This window comes from Coptis chinensis, chromosome 8 (assembly GCF_015680905.1).
Source record: "Coptis chinensis isolate HL-2020 chromosome 8, ASM1568090v1, whole genome shotgun sequence".
In the NCBI taxonomy this organism is placed as follows: domain Eukaryota; kingdom Viridiplantae; phylum Streptophyta; class Magnoliopsida; order Ranunculales; family Ranunculaceae; genus Coptis; species Coptis chinensis.
Genome location: NC_141463.1, coordinates 50,236,046 through 50,260,362, shown reverse-complemented (window position 1 = coordinate 50,260,362; position 24,317 = coordinate 50,236,046). Strand labels below are relative to the sequence as shown.

General features: G+C 36.0%; 1 protein-coding gene across 1 annotated transcript; it reads left to right on the top strand.

Moving 5' to 3' along the window:
- The first annotated feature begins 210 nt into the window (after window positions 1-210).
- Window positions 211-23,720, top strand: LOC147481821 (E3 SUMO-protein ligase SIZ1-like). The gene is made up of 18 exons (XM_086575602.1): window positions 211-359; window positions 536-620; window positions 4,335-4,415; window positions 6,341-6,383; window positions 7,145-7,202; window positions 7,721-7,892; window positions 8,980-9,116; window positions 11,310-11,378; window positions 12,692-12,779; window positions 12,863-12,938; window positions 13,205-13,278; window positions 13,545-13,652; window positions 14,599-14,760; window positions 20,407-20,511; window positions 20,606-20,686; window positions 20,780-21,974; window positions 22,795-23,319; window positions 23,427-23,720. Exons 2-17 carry the CDS (start codon window positions 597-599, stop codon window positions 22,929-22,931), a joined length of 2,610 nt encoding a protein of 869 aa, XP_086431728.1. The 5' UTR covers window positions 211-359; window positions 536-596; the 3' UTR covers window positions 22,932-23,319; window positions 23,427-23,720.
- The last annotated feature ends 597 nt before the right edge of the window (window positions 23,721-24,317 follow it).

Sequence of the window (24,317 nt, the reverse complement as noted above, 5' to 3'; positions counted from 1 at the left end):
GACACACACACCGTGACACAGCACACTACCACATCAAAAAGAGAGAGAGAGGGTGAGTGGGACAAAATGTCAGCTTTTTTTACAAATAAGAAAGAGAGCATGATAACAAAACCCGGACTTCAAATGATTGATTAAACCAAATCCAAATACTGTCAACACGTCCAACCGTTCCTTCCTTTATAAACCCGACTCAAAAAATCGGACCTGTCTAGTCGACTCGCCTTTTATTATTATTATTTTTTTCTTCTTCTCCAAAAAAACAACAAAAAAATGGAAGAGCAAAAAAACTAGTCGGCGTCAAAAGCAAAGACGAGTGACACAAATTTGTTCAAGAAAAACTACCCTAAACTTTATTTAATGTATAATTTCTAAACTCTCTTTGTTATTACATTGGTACGATTGTTTTTTTATTTTTGAATTTGGGTTTTTTTATGATCAACGATGGTTTGATTTTAGTTAATTGGAGATTGTGGTTGATTGTGTTGGTTTTGGGTTTAGTTTAGTTTGTGAATTGATTAGTGAATTGTTTCTTCAGCTTGGATTATTGGATTCGTGTGTTCAAGTTGATTGCTTTCTGGAATTGGTGAGGTGGAAAGATGGATTTGGTGACTAGCTGCAAGGTATAAATTATACAACAAAGTAGACATTTTGAGTGGATTATATTATTCTGAGTGTTCTGATTCTTAAATTGTTGTTGTTGTTGTTGTTGTTGTTGTACTATTAGGTTTTCTGTTAGTTTAATCACTTTAATTTTGATTTTTCCATGCAAATGTAGATTCCTTTTTTGTGTGTTTTTATTCGATTATTGACATTTGTTGACAAAACTTACGGTAACTGTTGCTTGTAGTTGTCGTGCGTTCTGTTAGTTTTGGGGTTGAGATATTTAATAGCTTTGTAAGAAGGCAGTAATAATTATATCTATGTAAAGTAACAAATAACATTGTCTTTCTCTTTGAGATTTTAACACGTGGATAAATGGCTACTGATAAAATGTCTCTGTAAAATTGTTCGGTTGCATGTCGGGTTTTGCTTCCAAGTTTCTATAGGTTTACGCTCTGTTATCTTTACCCAAATTGGACTCTTTTGGTAACCTTTGTGTTAAGATTAGGGGAATTATTGTGGTCTGTGAATGTTGCATGCAGTAGAAGGGGCAATTAAAGGAAATTCGAGTCCTCTGACGCGTGATTGTATCAAATATGCTTAGATACTATTAGGTCATTTATGAGGTTCTTTAATGATGGGCAACGGGTGCCCCTGTCTTGGCCGTATTTTCTTACTTTTCTGAAGAACTGCTATGCATTCGGTTCTAAGAGTTGCCTTGTAGAAAACCTAGAAAGGGAAAAGTAATCCCGTTTGATTTCTATTACTCTGAACAAATCTAGTTAAGAGAGTAATAAACAGTGAGTTTATCGACAAAAACAAAGAAAGGTCAGAGGAATATTTTTTTGGTTAATGAACATATTGACATAGAAGAATTTGTTGGTAGGAATAAACATACAATTGATGCTTGTTAGAAATTGTGGGTGAATCTTTATTGGACATATTTTTATGTTGTTTTCATTGTACTCCACACTTAAGTTTGATTTAGTTGTTGACAATTAACACCTTGTGACTCTTTTCATTGTGGGTGATTCTTTATGGGACATATTTTTATGTTGTTTTCATTGTACTCCACACTTAAGTTTAATTTAGTTGTTGACAATTAACAGTGTGACTCTTCTCATTGTGTTTTCTTCTTTTGTGAGCACCGGCTTTGAAGAGCACCCATAATATTGTATTTGTTGGGGTGGGGAAGAAGATGAGTGGCACACATATTCTGCTATAATTTTGGATGAACTTCTTTAATGTACTGAAAGACTTATTGGTGGTGTTTGGTTCTTGGTTCTAGTGGATGCCTTTATTCTTGATTGCTGTTTTTTTTTTTTATTTTTTTTTTATTTTTAAGCTTTGTTAGCATAGTGAAAGGATTTTTTTAGGGCGGTTAGCTTGTTGGTTCATTTCATGGATCTTTGATGATTGTTTCTCATTGCTTTCAGCTATGCCTTGTAGAATATTTTAGCCTACTGTTTCGTCTGGTTCGTACAAATTTCTTCCTTACATGATAAGGGAAAGAGTTAAGAGGATCATAAATACTTTATAAATGAAACAGATAAATAATTTTGTTGTGTTATTAGTGGATGAAGTATAAAACTTTGCGGAATATCTTTTATGGAATTTTCTTATATTATCAATACTAGATATTTCTAAATTGGGTTATTACATTTTATACTTTAGTTGATCTATATTCTCAAGTAACTTTTCTTGATCGCCATTTTCTTTATTTAGTTGAATAGAAGATTTTTTGGGTGTTTGCAATCAGAGTTGTGTCCATTTGTAGACGATGAAGTTTTATTAATGGTAGCAATGTAACATTCTTGTCCGTTTCTGTTTATTTTGAACATACTAGCCTTTTGTAACATTAATTCTTATGATGGTATCGGAGAGCATTTTTTTTTGGAATGACATTCTGGTGGGGGAGACTTCGCTTAACGAACAATTTGGTGAACTCTATGTAGTTGTTTAAAATAAAAAAGCTCTTGTATTAGACTACATGGAAAGGAGTGTTATTGGTGTGGAATTGAACATGGCACTTATAAGACACTTGGAAGAAGACTCAATGATTGGGGAACAACTCTTGCTTGCAATTTATGAAGTGGGTAGAAACTATGGAGAAGTGGATTAGAGATTATGGATGTGGGAAGTCAAGGATTGTCTTTACAATGACATCATTTTACAATGTTTTGGCTAAGGAGTATGCCTTGGTGGTGCTTGAGGCAAATCAAAGGATCACTAAATTTCTAGTCAAGCGAATTTGGAAGAACTCCATCTTATAGAGTTGCTTTCTTTTGTTGGGGTGCCTTCTTGGGTAGGATTTAAAAGGGGGTTATTAATATTGACAGTGTGTGCATGTATTGCAAGGTAGTGGTTATGCGCTGGCAAACCAATCCTTATAGCATTTCTCCGTATTTATATATGTTTGACAGACGTGCAAGAATTGGTTTTCAATGAGATCTGTGCATCCGACAGATGCAAATGAACTTCTGTCTTTATGTCCAACGGTCTGTAATATATGGAGCTTGATTTGGTTATCCCAAAACTCAAAGCAATAATAGCAAGTGTTTTATAAATGCTATTATCCTTACTAAGTGTTATTATCCTTCTTACAAGTGCTTGTATATGATACTGACATAGGTTTAGTAACAGAATCACCATATTATTTGACACTGTCAACACTCAAAACAGTAATTATAAGTGCCATAATCCTTATCAAAACCCAAAACATTCTCCAAACTCAAAAGTCACCGATAGCTGTTATCATCATAAGGGCAAATAAGTATTGCAAGTAACTAGGTTAAAGTTTGTCACTGTTCTACGTGGAAAGAAACTTAGAAAGTAGGAGAGAGAAAATTCTAGAGTAAGATGCAAATGACAGAACTTGTCCTAGAAATTCCTGTAGAGCTGGGTGGGTGAGATCTTGAGAGTTAAAACTTGGAGACGTTTTTGCTTCCTGTCTTTTGTTTATCATTACTACAATATCATTCAAAACTTTAACACAATAAATAGGAAGCACTTTTGGTAGAAAAGCATGACAATTTCAGTTTGAAGAGGATTGAACTCAGTTTTTCCCTGACAAACATTGGATACTACATTATCAATTTGTTGAATTATACAATAATAGCACTCATCTTTATGCTTTTTAATGAGCATAATGTAAATTCCTTGCATATGTTGGGTTCTATGTATTATTTCTTTCAAAATAATTGAAAGTTAATATAGTTTAATTCATAGTAATAATTGCTTCAGATATTTTGACACTTTTCAGGGTTTTGTTTTTGCCAATTTGGTATAGAATTTGCTTTTTCTGGAATGTTTTTGATTGTAATCTAATGTAAATGACATGACCTAGATGGACATTAGTTTTCAAGTATATATAGTGTATACATTCAGTGTACGCTATCTGGTTGAAAATATTTTATATTATCTGACATGTCATTATTCTCGAAAAGGAATAAAGCAGAGATATATTATCAGGTAATCAATTCAAACAACAAGGCCAATCGCTATTGAAGCTTGAGGGATTTGACGATTTAATTGTTATTTTCTTGCTTCAATTTAGTTCATTTGTTGTTATTAGAATGGAAAAAGGAAATTTAAAATCGTTATATTCCAAAACTCTTGCGTCATCGACTTGCTTCTGTGCTATCTTTGTTATTGGTTGGGGCTTATATGCGTAGCTGGTCCATGCTAGGTTTTCACCCATTCTTTTTCTAAGATAAGATATACCTTTTGTGCAGGATAAGTTGGGATGCCTTCGAGTTAAAGAACTCAAGGATGTCCTTGCTCAGCTAGGTCTTGCGAAACAGGGAAAGAAACAGGTGACTGCTTAAAGTTTTCTCTGTTTGGTCATATCCTTATAAGTTCTTTGGTCTTTCTTTGAAAATTTAAGTATGCATATCTAATTTGTAAAGTTTCATTGTGTTGTGAAGTATTCACTTGCTTGCAATAAAATTGCCAGAGGTAGCTATTCTTTGGGCTATTTTTTTTAATCATACCAAGGATTTAGAGGTCAAGTGTGCTTCAAATTTTGCTGCAATCCCCTTTTGAATAGCAAAACCAATCCTCCTACACACGTATTAATAGTAAATCCACTTTTTGTAAAAGGCGGCAATGAGAGCAAACGATAAAATGACCTTAGTGTCTGAAGTGAGTTTGTGGGAGCACCCTTATCCGCGTTTGGCACCCCCACCACCATAAACAGCCACCGTCGCCACTGCTGCTGCCATTAAGCTTTGCTGCTATTTTTTTTTATATTTGCCATTTTTTGGTGGTGGTTCCATTCCCGCCAACATCATGATCACCTTTTGTTTGGGTGGTGGTGGTGGTAAACGAGTCGGAAAGGTGGAGAGAAAGGAGAAGAAAATAGATTAGGAAGAAGGCAAGTTACATTGACACGGATAGGTGTGTCCATATCCGACACGGATAGGAAGTCTCTGACACGGCAAATTATTGAAAATTGAGGTAAATCACATGCAATATGTGTCCCATATGTGTCCAACATAGACACGTGGATACGTATCCGACACGGATTTTCAAAATATGGCGTGTCCATGTAACATAAGGAAGAAGTGTTAAAGAGAAAGACAAGTGAAACGGGCAGCGGTGGCAGAATGATTGGTTGTAGCAGTGGGGGAAGAGGTGCATATGGGGTGGAAGATACTCAAAGGTTGGATGCTTTGGTGGCATTGCAACTCATAATGTGGGGTCATCCACTCATCCCTAACTAACCCAACAATACGTTTTATTAGAAAAGTATGTGATCAGAGACTGTCGGTCTAAGTTGTTTTGAATTTGGTGGCTATTCAAAAAGTGTTTTTAATTTCCTGGTTTGCCCTTTAAGCTGTGGCTCTCCTTTTACAAATGGTGGGTTTACATTATTGTCATTTTTATTGAAGTTATAATTATTAATATTATTGCAATTATTATTATTGTTAGTCAATATAATTGTTATAATTATTTTCATTAGAATTATAATAATTGTTATTTTTATGTTATTTCTATATTTTTTGACGATAACATCAAGCATAAAATTAGATCGAAAGAAAATTAGACAAGGTTAGAAGTCCCTGCCTCTAAGCTGAAAGCAAAAGTCTTCAGCCTAAACGTTGCTTCCCTGTGTTAGATGTTTGCTACCAAATCCTGTACATTGTAAGATGGTCTGTTGTGGTTCCTGGACCTGCTCTCAGGTTCTCCATTATTTCTTCCAACAATTGCCTCAAAAGAATTATTAGGGATATGATACTCCAATTTTTCTTCTCAACTTGATGAAAGATCCCACACCGAGAGCCACGATAAAAAGCGTGGGTGAGACAAGTAGCTTCATTGCATTAGTAAAAGGTGTGACAATGGGATGTGCACATGGCAACAATAATTGGCTTACTTTCCCCTTTCTTCATTCTCTTCTACCTTTTATTGGGAAGCTGAAATTACAAGCATGCAGAATAGAAGAGGAAATCTTTTTTATCCTGTTATTGGGAAGCTGAAATTACAAACTTGCAGAAAAGGACATGGAATATCACCCCTGATATGTACTCCCTTTTAAACCCTTGTAGTATTATAAAACTAGCTGTAAACCGTGCCTTTAGGTGCTCATGACAGGCGGCATGTCTGCGATGAAGGGCATGCCTTCGTTACATTTCCCAAGAAGTACAACGAATTTCAGTATCTAGACAGACATTGTTTTATCTATAGATTTAAATTATTGAATAGAGTAAGTGACTTGCTTTTCTTATATGATATGCAGGTACTTGTGGACAGGATTTTGTCATCCATTTCTGGTGGACAAGGTATGTAATGTGATTTAATAGAGGGGGTAGACAAACTCCATCTGACACCCACCACCACCTCCCAGGGGGGGGGGGTGTGGCAAATTTTCCGGAATAAAATCTATCTCACAAGTAAAAGAAGATTAGCTGTGAAATCCTCCACATTATTTTGGATTCCTATGTGCAGATGAGATTCTTAAAATCAGTTATACTACAGAAACATCTTGTACCGAGTCAGATGAGTTTAAATAAAGAGATAGTATGTATGCATGTATTTGTGTTCTCACCTTAAAGTTTTTAATTTATGTCCTACAAAATTGTCATGATAATGGTCAATGGAAGGTTTCACTGTACTTGTGTATGGTGGAGGATGATATATTCCGCAGAATAGATGTGTTCCCCTAGCAATTTGTAAAGTTTTTGACTTGAAAAGATGCATTATTGCCAACCAAGTCAATTCATTACGTATTGTTTATGTGCTAAATATATTTTTGTTCAATTAGGAAATTAGGAGTGAGCTTATACCTCATAGTAAGCTTGTAATGTTCAGTTAAGCTTTACTTGTGTGCTCGGAAGTATGTTACCCTCTCCCCCCCTCCTCGTTATATCTATTTTAACGAGTTAAAGAAGGATTTGGTTCCATTTTGATATGTAATGCCACGATACTTACTGTCAGGAACATATTAATCTCTTAGGCAGTGGTGCAGCTTCAAAAGTATTAAACTATGTACTAGTTAGCCCCAAACATAACATATCACTTTTTTCTTCATGTTTTGTTGCAGTTTCAAACGTAAAACTTGGGAAGGATGAAATAGCGAAGTTGGTTGATGACATATACAGGTGGGCTATGTTAGGTCTAGCATTGACACTTTACCAAGATAGGAACACTGAGTATAATTCCTCTTTTATATTCTGCTAGATGGGATCGTCTTATGTTTTTAGACATGGGGTGACGGTGCATGTTTGGGGCTTTTTGTTTGTTTCTTCTTATGTTTTGTTTCATCACTTGTAAATATTTATTTTTCGGTTGTTCTCTTGTAACATAGGCCTTCTCAGCCTACTTTTCTTTTATTAATGGAATATCACTTTTTACTGAGCAAAAAAAAAAAAAAAAATATTATGCTCATGATTATGGTTATCATTGTTGTTATTACTATTGTTATTATAAAAGAATATATTAGTTACATTATTATTACTATGGGGTTTGGAATATTGATGTTTATATTACTTGTCTGCACTCATTTTGACTGATTGTGTTCCCTTCTATCATTTTTCGTTGGGGAGAATTTTTTCGGCTTGCTGGAGTATTATTTATCGTCTCTTTCCATATACATGAGTAGAATTGTTCTTTCTTCCAGGAAGATGCGGACTCGGGGATCGATGGATTTGGCGTCAAATGCACAAAGCAGTTCAGAAAAGAACAATAGGAAGGTTGTAGAGGAACCTGAACAGTCTTTAAAATTAGATAAATTAGATGTGAAGGTTCGGTGCCCTTGTGGTAGTTCCTTATTTACGGAGTCAATGCTTCAGGTATTGCTTTTGCTCATGCTGGTTATCTCATCCATATTGTTATAAAACAAACTTAAGATGTGTGGTTGTGTGGAAGCTAACATATTGTCGAAGCAGTAGGTGTTTGGGACCACGAAATTACTTATGGCTTATTTGTGTTTTATTTCTCATTTGCTGGGTTGTTTGGGTAGCTCCTCTTTCTGTGGTTTCTCTCCCTCTTTTGTTGTGTATGTGGAAAGTGCTAAGTGCGTAAGGGATTCTAAACTCTTTAGGGACAACATATTTTACACATTCTAGATTCCGTTTTTACCCATTGTAATTTGACAATACCCAGTAAGTAATTTTTTTTAATCATCAAAAAGTAGTAGTGAGAAAAATGAAGCTCGCTAGTGGACTCATTGGTCAAGCTGATATCTTGTGTCATGGTTTTAGTTGACCGAAAAGTACGTTTTATGCCATGTGTAGTCAAAATATGTAGTTGGTACCATAGTACAAAATATCGCAATATCTATCGAGATTTCAGCAAGGGATACATAAATATTGCAATATGTTTAGAGATATATAAGATTGCAAATATCGGCGATATTTTGATGATATTGGTGATATTTTGGGATATTTGGTGATATTTTGTGTAGGTAATAATTTTATTTAATATTTACCATTATATTTCAAATATAAATGATATATCAAGAAATATCTACAATATCCACGATATTTGTCGATATTTTGGATATATCTATGATATTTGCATATGAAACAATGTAAAATATCCCCAAAGAAGGGGATATATTCACGACACATATCAAGAAATTGAGTATCGATAAATACCCATATCCAGATATTTTATACTATGGTTGGTACTTGGTAGCTATACAATTTACCTGGTATATAGGGATTAACCTTTTCTCAAGTGTCTTCATCTTTTGACCCTTTGTATTTCAATGTATGCTCAACATCATTGTGTGTCTCTACACAATCTTCGTAGGCTTGGTCTACCTCTTTTTCTCGTTAAAAAAATACTATTTTAGTATGATTGAAGTCCGTCTGTACTTTATTTGGTGACTATACCTCCTTTTGTCATTGTTGATGGGTATTTGTTACTTTGCAGTGTGACGATCCGCGATGTCAAGTGTGGCAACACATTAACTGTGTTATTATTCCTGAGAAACCCATGGAGGGTGCTCCAAATCCACCAGTTCCACTGCAATTTTATTGTGAAATTTGTAGACTCAATCGAGCAGATCCGTATGTTCCAAACTTTTCCCTTCAGCATTTAAGCTGTTCTTTCTGTTAAGAAATGGTTAGACATGTTCTCATGTTGTTTGTATTGTTTCCGAACTGACTCCCCATTGCCTATAAGAACCTTGATATATTTTATTGGGTTAGTTAGTGATGACCCCCCATTACTAGTTGCAATTAGAGATAGCCGCCCATTTTAAAAAATATTAGGGATGCCCCAGTTGCAAGATCCAACAGCTACAAAATGAAGTTTTTTTTTTTTTTTTTTTTAACATGAAGAAGCATTACCACTGGATATTGCAATTTTATTTACCTATGCTAACCCTAATATTTTTGAGTATCCCTAATATTAGGGGTATCCCTAATATTTTTGAAAATGGGTGTTCTTCCTAACTAACCCTATTTTATTTACTGGGGTCTTCATTTTCTTTCAAAACTATGCGACTTTTAATATTGCTTCACCTTAGAGTGACTCCAAATGAACTCCACTTTCAAAAGTGAACTTAGAAGATGTTTTGAGGGAATAGTTTTGGTGACGATAGTATTCTCATAATGGAAAAGCTTTCTACAAAAAAATCAGCTGAGTTGAAGATGTTTAACCTCGTCAAAAGTTGTTTTGAATTAAAAAAAAAATCTAGACCGTTTGATAATTTATAACATCTAAACAAATTTTGATACGGTTAGTAATCTTCAAATGAACTTTTTTTTTCTTAGGATGATCTTTATTGTGGGGAGAACATCTCCACCAAAAATCAGCTTCTAATTCATTATTTTGAATGATGGAGTTTTTTTGGAGTTTATGTTATAAATGTTTTTGTTTTGTTTTTTTTCCTGAAGCCAATAAGGGGAAGGACAAAGGTAATGAAATTTATAATAGAGGGAATAACCGGCATCAAGGAGAACCTGCATAATCCTTACTCATCACAATAAAAACCACTCCATTTTCATTGGAGAATTGCGACTTCAATTCAATGGGTTTGCTATTATTATTTCCTTCCTTGTGTCAGCATATTGCATCATAACATCCCCCATTCCCCGAGAATATGCTGTCTTTAAAATTATCCTTACATAGCTTGTAATAGCATTTTCTAAACGAGACTTAATTAACCACTAGCGAAAGCCAAGTGGATGAATTATCTATCTTGAGCCATTCATAGTTGTTTTTGCGTATGCGGTACTTGAATTATACATATCAGTACCGTGGTGGTAAATCCCCATCCCCCCCCAAATGCAAAGGCTCCTATCATTTCACACCACCATGACGCTGCAGTGACAATAACCATCATTTAACTTCTCCGCTGTTACCACCACATTGTAGCAACCATCATATCCCTGTCACAACTGCCACACGTTTCTTATTTGATGCATTGAATTTTTTTGGTGCAAGTTATCAAGTTGTTAGGAAGGTAGGTAAATGAGTTGGTCCAAAGTTGCGAAGAGGTCTCAATAACTTGAATACCAAATATATTCTTAATAAAATTGTATTTGAGATATGGAAGGGGATAACATTTGCAGAAAATATTTTTAAACTGATGGTTTCCAACAGTCCCTGATTGTCTATCAATATGTATATGTAACTTTCAAATTGATGGTTTTCTTTTCTTTGATTTTAGAGAGAGAAGAGACGGTGTTTGAGGAAAAAAGAAAAGAGTGCTTTTTTGTTGTTGCAGAGAAATGTGTATTTTTTTATTAGAGGTTCATGCTTACCCTCCCTTGTGTCTGCTAAGGTTCAAGGAACCAGCCTTCTTCAATGGTTTTTCTTTTTCCAGGCTTCCACAACTGAGTCTCAACGGCAAATTGATTATAACACGTCAATCTGATCTTGAGTTTTCTTTTAGTTAAAAAACTATCTCATCTTTTTCTTCTCAGTTTTGCATTTTATAGCTTTATGATTAATTGATATGGAAAATAGACCTCATGTTAGACTTAGGAATAGAGAATGTTTTTCACGTATGTTGCACACAAGTACACAACTATAGCTCTTAGGTAATAGAGGAGGCAATCCCTTGGGATTGCATCATTCTAAAAAGAAAAGAAAGGAACGTTTAACGTGATTTTGCTCCTTATGCTGTTTTGGTGGCAGTTTTCCCTCTTTCAGATTGGCCTTGTTTAGTTGTTATGCTCCTTTAAGTATCCACTGCTTTTGTTTTTATGATTTCAACTATTTGACGGTCTCATAGTGAATTTTTTGCATGACAGATTTTGGGTGACAGTGGCACATCCGTTACTTCCTGTGAAATCGACTACCATGGTTCATGCCACAGATGGGTTAGTGTACCTTTTATTCATTCCAACTTTTGTTTCTTTAGTTAAATTGTTTAGAGGACTGATGTAATATTTACTAAGTTTACAATAGATTATTAACTATGATTTTGTTTTAAAAAGGTTTATGTCGGGTACACTGGCACATTAACACTCGTACCGGGTAGGAAGACAGTATGAAGCATACGTTATGACAGTAGACTTTTTAACTCTAAAAAGAAGAAAAAGAAACCTGAGAAACAAGGAGAGATGAGAAAAATCTTATTCCTTGGTTTAGTTATGTCTGGAGTAGAGTAGAATAAAGGCGAAGAAGAGAAATGCTATTTTCTGCTAAATCTTAGGTTGCAAATGAACTTCACCCTTGGTTGGGGTGAATTTTAAAGCAGCTCTGATAAGATGGTCTTGTTATCGCATGTGGTATTGTACTTGCACTATAACTGTTGAATCTGCTTCTCACTTGTGGATGTCAAATCTTTTACTAATTTAAGGAGTTATGCTAAAACTGTTGTTATGAATATGAAGCTGTACCAGAGCTATTGTTCATGTAATTAAAGGCGGAAGCAATCTTTAGTAGAAACATCACTAGGGAAAATACCCAAATCTTGGGTTTGGATATCTCACAAAGAGAAAACAGATATAAAACACACTATGGTTTCAGTAGTCAAATCCAGAAACAACTATCTTACATTGAGGCCAAGCGGTTCATCTATAACTGAGGATTACTGGCTACACAGGATTCCTTGACAATTGGGAAACTGAACAATGCGTTAATCTACCAAACTGGTTTTCTTGCTAGTTGCTATTAAAGAAACATAACAAGAATAGGGAATTAAAGACTGTTGATAATCATCCCACAAATCCTTTAGTATTGAGCATCATGGACAGCATATGGCTCCTGAAATCATGTCTAGTAGGGTGTGTGTGAAGTTGGTGGCTGCATGTGTTGCCTTGGCAATTATCTGAATCTAATTTATGCCATTGGCACTGTGAATATAATATTTGAGTAAAGCAGTTTGCTTGCTGCAAAAGAAACATTTAAAACATGACGATTATTGGCTGTGCCATTAATTAAGATGACGTCATTCTACATTATTAGTACTAATTAGCTGTCATCTGAAGAGAAAAGAGGGTCACTTTTCCTTGCCAGATTCTGTTTCCAGATTTCCATGAACTAATTGGGACAGAGATTCTCAGATCAAATTCTTCTTGAAGACATTATTCTCATTTGAAAAAGACTACAGGATATTATTCTCTCATTACTTAGTCAAATACCTATTCTTCAATTACATACAAAGTGACAAACTGTCTATTTTTAACAGGACCAACCCAGTGCAGACTGTGGAAAAAGTATTTCAACTTACAAGAGCTGATAGAGATTTGTTACAGAAAGCAGATTATGATGTTCAGGTTGGTCATTTTGTAAGTCTACTAAGAAAACATGGTTAAAAGTCCACATGGAACTAAGGATGCATAAATGGCTTTTTATTCAGGCGTGGTGTATTCTTCTCAATGATAAAGTTTCTCTTAGGTTGCAGTGGCCTCTGTTTACTGATCTACAGGTCAACGGTATGTGGCTCTTGCTTACACATAGACATTTAAATGTAATAGAACTCTAGTGGATACTTCTACTATAGCCTTTGTACAATCTGTTTTTGAAATGTAATAGAAATATAGTGGTATCTTACATTAAAGAAAGTCCAATAGTCAAAATATCATTTGGATAAAGACATAAAGATCAAAGAGAGACTATCTTTTCAAAGTTAATGAGTAGTGTCGTGTGTTTCCATCTTTTGCTTTGTATCTATCTTTATATTCTCGATATTTCCTTCCAGATGTTCAAGTTCGGACGACAAATAGGCCTGGGTCGCAGCTGTTAGGACATAATGGTCGTGATGACGGTTCAGCAGTGAGTATCCTCTTCAAATACATTTATTTCATTTTAGTGTTAATGGTGTCTTGGCAGTAATATTTACGTAGTTTCCATGTTATCGTTTATTTTTTTTTATTTTTTATTTTTTATTTTTAAATTTTTTTAAAATTTGTTTTAATTTTTCCCTTTTATTATTATAATACAGTGTTAAGTGTTCTTTTATGTTTCATTGGAATAAGGTTTTGTTGAAAACTCTTTGCCAAGGTAGTTTCTTATTTATTTATTTATTCACTTTTTGTCAGATCACAACCTGTACCAAGGAGGGGACAAATAAGATTTTTTTGTCAGGATGTGATGCACGAATTTTCTGTTTGGGTGTCAGAATTGGAAGGCGGCGTACAGTTCAACAGGTACTCGAGTCCTCAAAGAAAGAACTTTTGAGTTTCTTTTTATATTTTATGCAAACTGCTGAAGTGATAAAACTCTTATATCCATCCTTTCCCCAAAAGCCAAAAATTGTATCGAGTAGCAATGGGCTATTTGAAATCAAGTAATATAGATTGAGAGGTAGTCGTATGAAACTGCGAATTTACTCATGCTTGGTTCAAAACTTCAATGTTTTTGCTGGTGGCTTCTCCTATGTAATTAGTAATTACTACTAATCAGTTATCATCTGAACTGATGCACAAACTGCTGATAATACTTTTATACTCATCCTTTCCCTAAGAAGCCAAAAACCATGTCGAGTAACAACGGGCTATGTGAAATCAAGTAAGATAGATAGAGCAGTAGTTGTATGAATAAACTCAGGCTTGGTTAAAAGCTTTAAACTTTTTTGGTGGTGGCATCTCCTACTTAATTAGTAATAGTTAGCTGCATCTGAACTTAGCCAAAAAAGAAAAAGAAAAATGCTGTACAAGTCATTGGAAGTGCCTAACTTTCAGTTCAGTGAGCTCAGTGAGCTTGCAAGGTGTAACCTGTATGGTGAATTAGTTGTCGTGAACCTAAATTACTTGGTGACAAAGTCACAAAGATTGACCTTTCTTCTTTCACTTGGATAAATTGATATTCTCATTTGGAAAATCTCCCTATAGTTCAACTAAATATCTAGCTTGCAAAGATAAAGCATCTAGACAGTTTATGTATTTCAGAAATGTTGCCTCCGTCAATTTAAGAATGTATTGAATTTATTGCTCTGTTATTTAGATGAAGGTTTGATTGTTTCCCACCCATAATTGTTTAAATAGACACGATACATGGTTAGTTGGTTGATGAAGATTCACTGACAACCGTACAATAAATATTGTTATTGGGATCCTCGTAGGGTCTATGATTCTTTTCTATGTTATTGTGTAGGTTCTCAACATGATACCTAAGGAATCAGATGGAGAGTGTTTTGAGGATGCTCTTGGACGTGTTTGCCGTTGCATAGGAGGTGGAAATGGTGGTGAGACGGCAGATAGTGACAGTGATTTGGAAGTTGTTGCAGATTCAGTTACTGTCAACCTTCGTTGCCCTGTAAGTGTTTGTATTATTGTAATGCCTTATCGGTTATGTTCTGGGTAATAGTGGAAATAGTTTGTTGAATAGCTACAATTAGATCTTAAGGATTAATCAGAGAATGAATTAGGAAATTAATCTCTTGCATCGTATGTTGATGTTTGAATTACATGAATTTCATAAGAGTGCATATTGCGCAGCTATGATGCATTACTAAGTACCAATTATTAGACTCTCTCAAGACCTTATCAGGAAAATTGAGTTGTTGTAATGTGAATTTCTTTATGATAAAGGTCATCTGAGGTTCAAAGCTTAGATTAGGAGAGACGCAATAGCATATGATGTTAGCCTAGCTGTCTATTTTTCTTTGTAAAAGACTAAGTTGCCTGTTAGAGTTTTTCTTAAAAAACATTTGGATCAAGTATAAGTAGGAAATGCATGAGAAGCGAATATTTTTTCTTCTCAAATTGTAATCTATCTCGATTTGGAAGTGCAGGTTTTGCACTTCAGTGTTGAGAGTAGCTGGAGAGGTGTGGAGTTTGTCACTGTGTTAAAGTCTGAATATTTAAAAAATAGAATTCAGCTGAGCTCCAAATACTGTCATTGCTACCACATTTTTGAAAAATCTCCACTATCAAATTCCTTAGCTTTATGTTATCATCAGAACCTATCCTTTGAAAAAGCAAAATCATCGAGTATTGTGTAGATAGTACAGCTAGCATAGGCAGAACATAGCTACCCCACACAGGAAGTCAAGTGCTTACTCGCAAACAAGGAGGCAATTCCGTATCTTAGCCTTAAGCATGTGGAATAACCATGCAAAAATACTTGAGTGAGTCACGGCTTCCTTACACTGATGATACTTTTAACACTATCCTTCACCATTTATGCATCGGGAGCTTTGAGATTGTTCACAAACCCGTGACGTTTAAGTTATGATTGTCATATATTTAAAAGGGGTTGACAAATATTTAAAGGTAGTTAGGCACACATTACTCCCAGGATGGGAGAGGTGTCCAGTGTCCACAAGAAACAAATACTCCCTTCAAACAGCTGAAATTAAGATTTAGGCAGAACCAGAATTCAGTAGGACTTATATTAATGAAAAGTCGCAGGACCGAAGGGGACTTCCTCCTCGAGTTATTTGACCGCAACTCTTTTAAAGAAAGAAAGGATTGTGATTGGTAATCTCGCTGTTGAATCCATCAAGAGGTGTCTTGTTTTGCAACTATAGGATCTAATGTTGAACACTATATGCAATGAAACCAATAATTGTTTGTTATCCTTATAAGTGGCCTTCTCTATAGTCACGTACTTGTGTTTCATATTAAGACTTCTGAAATTGCTTGCATGTATTGAATCTTTTCCTACTATGTATTGGGGCTTGCCCTTGGGAGCTAGAAGCAAGTCGAGAGGTATTTGGAGCAAGGTGATAGAGAAAGTTGCTTCTCGTTTTGTGGGGTGGAAAGCTAAGTGTCTTTTCTAAAGGGAAACTATTATTCCACTCTTTCTAGATGTCTTTGATCAAGTCTACTCTTACTGATATTCCGAACTATTATCTTTCACTTTACCTAGTTCCTTTGGAGAGTTGTGAAACACTTAGAAAAGTTATTTAGAAGATTTTTATGGAGTAGTGAAGGTGCGAAGTTGAAGATTTTCTTTGTCAAATGGGAGAGATCGTGCCTCTCTAAAGAAGAGAGTGGTGTGGCTGCTAACATGTTTCACTGACGAATCTAGCTCTAGTTTTTTTTTGCTCAGTGAAGATGAAATCTCATTAAAAGTGAAAAGAAAGTAGGCCGAGAAAGCCTACTATTACAAATAAACAAAATAAAACTAAAAACATAGCCACAGGAGGCTAACCCGAGATCTACAAATTATTCTACTTCTAAATACAAAAATCTATCCCATCTCACCACAAAATACTCAAAAGAGATACTCCCAAACTTTTTAAAAATCTTAGACTACTGAAATAATAAAGCCTTAATAGATATGATAAGTTCTTGCTTAGATACGGAAACGCCTTCAAAGTGTCGACGATTTTGCTCAATCCAAATACCCCACAGAATAGCAAATGGTAATAAGCTCCAAAGACGATTGCTTGATGAGGTAAAAGGACTATGATCCTAACCCTTCAACAAATCCACCACTCGCCCAATAAAAACAAGACTCTAAATGGAACGAAGACCAAATGTTCCAAGAAAAAGGGCACCCCAACAAAACATGATTTACAGATTCACCATCTTTCCTACACAATTGACAATAGTTAACAATAATTTTTTTATGCTTCCGAAGATTATCAATGGTAAGAATACGTTCTAAGGAGACTGTCCAAGCAAAGAAAGAAATTTTGGTGGGGACTTTAGCTCCCCATATGACTAGACTAGGAAAAGAGGGAATAGGAGCACAACGATTATGAGAATTTGACCAAGTAGGAATGCTGAAATAAAAAGACTTAACAGAGAAAATACCTTTTTTGCTCGGGTACCACACTCTTATCACAGTTTTGCGTCCGCATCAAAAGCCTAGCCTTAAAGGAAGCTAATGCATCGATCTCCCAATCATTCACAGCTCGATATGCCAACCTCAGTTCTAGCCATGCAATCTGTAACCGGTTTACCTTTGAAGCTAGACAAGCTAAACAACAAGGGATAACCGTAAGCAAGTGAACCTCCTTCTAACCAACTATCTTCCCAAAACAGAATCTTGTCACCAAGCCCTAACTTATACCGGACACCTTTCAAAAACATAGGAAAAACATTAAGGATTCCTCTCCAAACCCCACAACCATAAGAGATGCGAACCGAACCACTATCCCATCCGAAATGAGTTTCTCCGAAGCGGGACACAATCACTCTTCTCCACAAACTCTGGCGTTCCTCTCCAAATCGCCACAATCACTTACCCAACAAAACTTGATTAAAACTACTCATGTCTCGAAGACCTAAATCCCCGTTCTTCTTAGCCAAACAACACAACTCCCACCTAACCAAGTGATAGTGATGTTGCTCGTCCAAATCATCCTAAAGAAAGTTCCTCATAATCTCTTCAATCCTATTCTCAACACTTTTTGGAACGACGAAAAGAGACGTAAAATAGACAGGGAGACTAGTCAGGGTGTTTTTAATGAGGACCAACCGCCCTCCTTTTGATAAATATCTACACTTCCAACTTGCCAATTTCTTCTGAACTCTTTCGATGACCGGGTCCCAAATGAATTTAGATCGTGAATTTGCTCCAAGAGTTTGGAGGTATGGGGAAGTGGACTGATCATTTGTGGAGAAATGTGGTGGCGGAAAAGTATGGTGAGGGAGAGAGGAAAGTGGTTGATTAAGGAACCTAGAGTCTTGTTTGGCATCACTCTTTGGAAAGGATCTCTACTGGGTGGGATACGTTTGCTAAAGGAACTAGTTATCTTCCTGGTACTGGAGAATCTTTTTCTTTTTAGGATGACATTTGGGCAGGGGTGACCCACCTGAGAGCCAGGTTAGTAACTCAGCGAATAATTCATGAATAATTCGCGAATACGTATTCTAAGAGGTAAAACGTTTAATACTTCCGCATGTTTCAATCATTCCGATTAATTCACAGCTTTTTGAGACTAAGTATAAAACGCCGAAATCCGAATTAATGAGAAATTCGTTTGGAAAGTACGCCTCTTTTATGTCCAAGATTTTATGGGAGATAAAAAACACACAACTTTTCTAATTTTGGAATTTGAAAGAACAAGAATAAAGAAATTAATGTTCTTTAGAGAAGATCATCACAAGCAATTAAAGGGAGATCATTGTTTTTGTTGAGATCAAGAAGAAGATAGAGAGATCTTTAGCTGCCTCTAGTTCATTTATGTTGTTGCAAGAGATAGAGAGGGATAGAAATGACGAAGTGAATATGAGTAGGGTTAACTACATAGTCACATGCAATATTGGGGTGTTGGCTCATTAGGTGGCAAGGGGTGTATTGACTTTTGAAACTTTCAAAGCAGGTTAAACAAAAGTACAAAACAATACTCATGGTTTAGCAGGCTATTTGCTTTTGGCTTAACTACTAGTTTTTTTCTTAAGGCTTTGAGAATAAATTGTTGACGATAATTACTAATTTAAATAAGCAATTTTCCCTTCCAATAGCCGAATTTTTGAATAATGAATTTTTGTAGAGAAGCGTTTAAAACCCGTATCAATGTAAAACGTATGTTTAACGAATTGCGAATTTTTGACCGAATAATTGACTGGATTTTTCAAACTTAGAATCGAATAATACTCGAATTATTGGCGCATCAAATAATTCCCGTATCCCGAATTGCTAACAAGGGTTGAGGGAACAATTCGGTGGAGTCTACATACTTGCCTATATTATGAAATCACTCATTTTGGATTACATGGAGAGGGTTGTTAGTGGAGTGGAATAAAACGTGACACTTAGAAAGCGACTCAATGATTGGGATATTGGAAGATATGAAGATCTCTTGACCACAATTTATCATGTAGGTAAAAACTTTGGAGAAGCGGACAAGAGAATTATGGGGGTGGGATGACAAAGATGCCTTCACCGTGTAATCATTTTACCAAGTTTTTACCGAGTAGTATTCCTCGGTGGTGCTTGAGGAGAATATAAGTGGATTTGGAAGAACTCTATCCCACACAAAGTTACTTTCTTTTGTTGGGGTGCTTACTCGGGTAGGATTCAAACCATTGACAATTTGAATTGGAGAGGTATGGATATTTCCAATGTGTGTGTATTGCAGGGTGGTGGAGGAAAACATGGACCACATTCTCAAATGTCTACGAAATTTGGGTACTATTCTATGCATCTTTCAATATTGCTTGGGTGCCATCAAATATCAAAGAGGCCCTTGGCAAGGGTATCATTGTGTGTCCACTCTCTAACAGAGCGAATTGGTTAGCAGATCATCTACCTAATGCTATTGTATGGACACTATGGAAAGAAAATAACATGAGGATTTTTGAACAATAGGGAAAGGTCGATGAATAAGTTGATAGGGAATGTCAAGGAACATCCATTTGATTGGGCACGTGCATTGTTTATGGGTGTAAAATTTGTTGATTTCATGTATTATTGGGACGGGCTAGTGAGATGAGTGAGCTTTTGTAATTGGGGATTTGGGGAGTTTGAGTGTGGTCGAGTAGCTCCTTGCTGCTTATACCCTTGAACATTCTAATATTTATTATCGTTCTATGAATACAAAGTGATTTTACCAATCAAAAGAGAAAAAGAAATAAATAAAAGAAAAGGCCTGCCATTTTGGGACATTTAGAGAGAAACTCAATGGGTGCAATTTATATGGTCTTACTTAAAAAAAAGATCAATCCTAAATCCACTTTAAATTGATCGATGCTAGTCTGCAGGCATGGTTAATATATATCATCCCTGATAGTGTGGTTTTTTAGTGAGGGTACCCTCCCTGAAAAATTACTCTTACATCATCACCTTTTTTTTTTATCGGTAAAATGTGATGTGTATATATATAATCACAAGTCAACTTTGTAGGATGAGATATAAGTTTAGTTCAATCTCCGTTCATATTGCCTAGGTGATCTTAGTATGGTTAATTACTTATATTTGGTTCGGTGACTTGGTGTTCAAACGTGCACTAATATGCTGGTGTATGGTTGCAATTTTGTTGCTTATGTGTTTGTGCCCTTGCAGATGAGTGGATCCAGAATGAGGATTGCTGGAAGATTTAAACCTTGTGCTCACATGGGCTGTTTCGACCTTGAAACTTTTGTGGAGCTTAATCAACGGGCTAGGAAGGTGAACTTCTATTATTGTATAATTAGTCTTGTGTGTTTGTTCCTTTTTTTGCCTTGTTTTTAATACTATCAGGCTTTTCTATATTTGGCTGCAGTGGCAATGTCCCATCTGCCTCAAGAACTACTGTTTGGAGAACATTATCATTGACCCATATTTCAATCGTATTGTGACTATGGTATTGCCCATTTTGCAGAATATTTTCATGTTATTTTTAAAGAATTTAGCAGTTGATTTCCATATTTCTTACACATTTTAATTTGTGGAACAGATGCGAGGTTGTGGGGAGGATGTAACCGAGATAGATGTGAAGCCTGATGGATCTTGGCGTGCAAAAAATGGAAATTTACATCGAGATCTGACCCAATGGCACTTTCCCGATGGTTCTCTTTCTCTTGTGGGAAGCGAGTTCAAAACAAAGCAGGTCATTCGGGGAGGAAGTTCAGAAGGAAACTGTGGTCTGAAACTTGGCATAAGGAAGAACTGCAATGGAGAGTGGGAAGTGAAAGCTGAAAATATTTGTTCTCTTTCTTCTGAAAACAATTTGCCGGGTCAATTTGAAAACCAGTTTGTGGGAGTGATGCCTATGAGCACCAGTGCTACTGGAAGCTGTAGGGACGGTGAAGATCCAAGTGTTAATCAGGACGGCACTGGGCAGTTTGATTTCTCAACCAACAATGGAAATGAGTTAGACTCTTTTCCTTTGAACTATGATATAAGTGGTGGAGTTACTAACGGACTTTCTTCTGTGCCATTAACAAATGCAGAGGTCATTGTCCTTAGTGATTCAGAGGAAGATACCGGTGATTTGGTTTCTCCTCAAACTGTTTATGAATCTGGTAAAACTGATGTAACTGGAGTTTCCTTTTCTCTTCCACCTGATGGACTCCAACTCCATGCTTCATTCCTAGATGATCAGGGTCTTGGTAGTGGAAACAGTGTCGGTCACGGAGTGCCTCTCTGGCCTTTGCCCTCTGGTACTCATGAAGGTTCTGGGTTACAACTATTTGGTACAGGAACTGTTGACTCAAGTTCTTTAGTTGATGCACCGCATAATTCTGTTGCCTGTTCACTATTAATGAATGGATTTCCATTGGCAATTGACACTACTATTGGATGTGCTACGCAAGTTCCAGATACCATCTATCATTCAGATGCTGACATGAATGATGGCCTCGTTGACAATCCCTTGGCATTTGATAGAGATGACCCTTCTCTGCAAATGTTCCTCTCTTCTCGTCCTGGTGCTGCACCAGTGCAGTCTAATTTGAGGGAACAACAAGATGTGGCTAATGGTTTACGTAGTGAGGACTGGATTTCTCTTAGACTTGGTGGCGGTGGCTGTGAAAATGGCGAATCAGCAATTACAAATGCTTCTAATGCTTTAACTTTGAGGCCTGAGGTTGAATTGGAGGAGGCTGACTTTAGATTGGAGGAGGATAGGATGGAGTCTTCAGCTAACAACGGTGCGTACTTCTCCTTTCAACAAGTATTAGTCCTCTTAATGTGTTCAATTGATCAATTGATAATTGTTCTTGGATGAGAATATTGGGGTCCCTCATATTCAAGGGTTATCACCTTTGTGCTGGGGTTGCAGGTCCCTATGATTATCCTACCTGGATATCTCACTATACTTGATGAATCTGTCCAAAGGAGACAGCACCAATACCGTCTCTATATACTTCATGGATACCTCTACTTTGTATCTTATTGCACTCACATTTTCTTAGAAAAACATTAATGCAAAAAATGTTTTGACATGTTACTTTGGAATCTTTTATTCACTGGTGTCCTAGATTTTAGGAATGAGTATTTTCAGCCATGTTTTAAGTATCATTCCCTAACTGGGCTGTAATACAGTTTCAAATGTGCCCGTCCAGGAAGAAATCGTATTGCATTTAACAAATAATAGTAGGTTGTTGTAGACTTGTGACCATTGCTCATTTTTAAGTGAGAATTTTGAAAAGGCTTATCAAATGGGTTTGTACTACCAACATAGACTGGTTGGAGGAGGTACTAATTCCGTCCTATTATATTGACGTGCTAGCCTGATAGGCAGCCTTGGCTTTGGTTTCAGCCTGTTGGTGGAACTGTGACTTTTGTCCTCTCTCTCTCTCTCTCTCTCTCTCTCTCCTGTCGATGGGCGTCTGGGTCATGTCCGAGGAAATTAGATTCTGGCTGTAATCTTCTAGATGTTGATGATTTTATTCATTATATCAATATATTACATTTTATGCATTGAAAAAGGTATTTACTGACATGGTAGCCATTGTTTGATTCTTGCAGATTCTTTGCTTCTAAAATTGAATGATAATAAGTCCGAAAAGGAAATGGTGAAAAGGCAAAGCTCTGACTCCAGTCCTTCCCAGTTGCGAACTGTTAGACCAAGACTTTATTTTTCTGTGGACTCGGACTCTGATTAGTCGCATTAACTGATATGTTTGTAGCGGGGTAGCAAGCAGCAGAGGTGATTATGAGCGGGAGATGTGCTGCTTTACCCCTTCTTTGTGAAAGTAGCTTTGAACTGAAAAGAGTAGGAGGAATACTGGGAGACAGTGAAAGGACGGGAAGCAAGAGAGAGATTAAACTGTAAACAACTTTCAAATGAAGAGTACTGTTAAAAGGCGTTGAGCAATTTTATACTGGTCTTGGCATCTGGAATGAAATGAAGATTCGAGGCCTGAATTTTAAATGAAAAGACTCGAGGCCTGATTTTCTTATCTATGGTCTTGGTGTAAACTCAACCAGGGACATATTAGGCCTGGTTGTGCTGCATAACGACTATTGGGACTGCTCGACTTGCACTCATTGGTGAGCGCAAGAAGGATATACTTTTGTTTGTGCGTTTAGGTTTCCTTTTACTAATAACTATTTTCTTAGTCTATTTTACCGATTGATTTATTGTTGTGCTTCTTCAGATTTGCAAGGTCTGGCTTGGTTCCAATCCCCGGCGGATTATACAAAAGATAGGGTATACAAATTAACAAGTTAGTTATATTAAGATGGCTTTCCCCCATTTTTGCCATGTATACAAAACGCTTCCCTTCTGAGTATGAAATGCAAGTTGTTCATTAAGTTGTATCTTCTCTTATCGGGCTTCTTCAATCAATGTATGTACTTGTATTCTGTATTTATGTCTTGGATTATTTAAAGAAAACAAAACAGTAGTTTTTGTGGATTGAATGAACCATTTTGTTTTGAACACCTGTCAATTTTCTTTGCTAGTAGCTTTTTTATTGTTTGACTTAGGTAATGCATTTTCTGCTGTTTTCGTTTGGGAAATTTGCTAAACAAGGCAAGAAATGTTCTATTTCTTCTCAATCTAGGCAAAATCGTCAAGTTTGACCAACTCACTTTTGCTCTTGCCAATGTCAAGACAAACTTTTTTCCCTCTTGATTTGATCTTGGCTCTTGTTCACCACCGCACGATTTTGTTGAGATGTGTGGTCTTTTGGAACGGTTGGGATATCAACAGATTAATAATAAAACCACCACTCTCTCTTTTCCAATACTCTTTCTCTAATACTTTTCAAATTCTATTATTAAAGCTTATATAAATATATATATATATATATATATATATATATATATATATATATATATATATATATGATATATATATATATGAATACATACGAAATGAAAATACAGAAATGACATACGCAATCCTACCTATCTACGCAATGAATTAAGAGTTGAATTTCTGGGGATGTAATCTCCACAACATGGAGATCGTCTCTGAAAAAAATCAGCTCTTTTGAGCATATCTAACCTTACTAAAATTGAGTTAAAATTTGAAATTTATCTGA

What these genes read in the sequence shown, in the direction of transcription:
- LOC147481821 (XM_086575602.1), top strand. Translation starts at nt 597, where the DNA reads ATGGATTTGGTGACTAGCTGCAAG. An exon ending in AGACTCAATCGAGCAGATCC is followed by an intron (nt 9,117 to 11,309) that starts GTATGTTCCAAA and finishes TTTGCATGACAG; the next exon opens with ATTTTGGGTGACAGTGGCAC. An exon ending in CTGTCAACCTTCGTTGCCCT is followed by an intron (nt 14,761 to 20,406) that starts GTAAGTGTTTGT and finishes GTGCCCTTGCAG; the next exon opens with ATGAGTGGATCCAGAATGAG.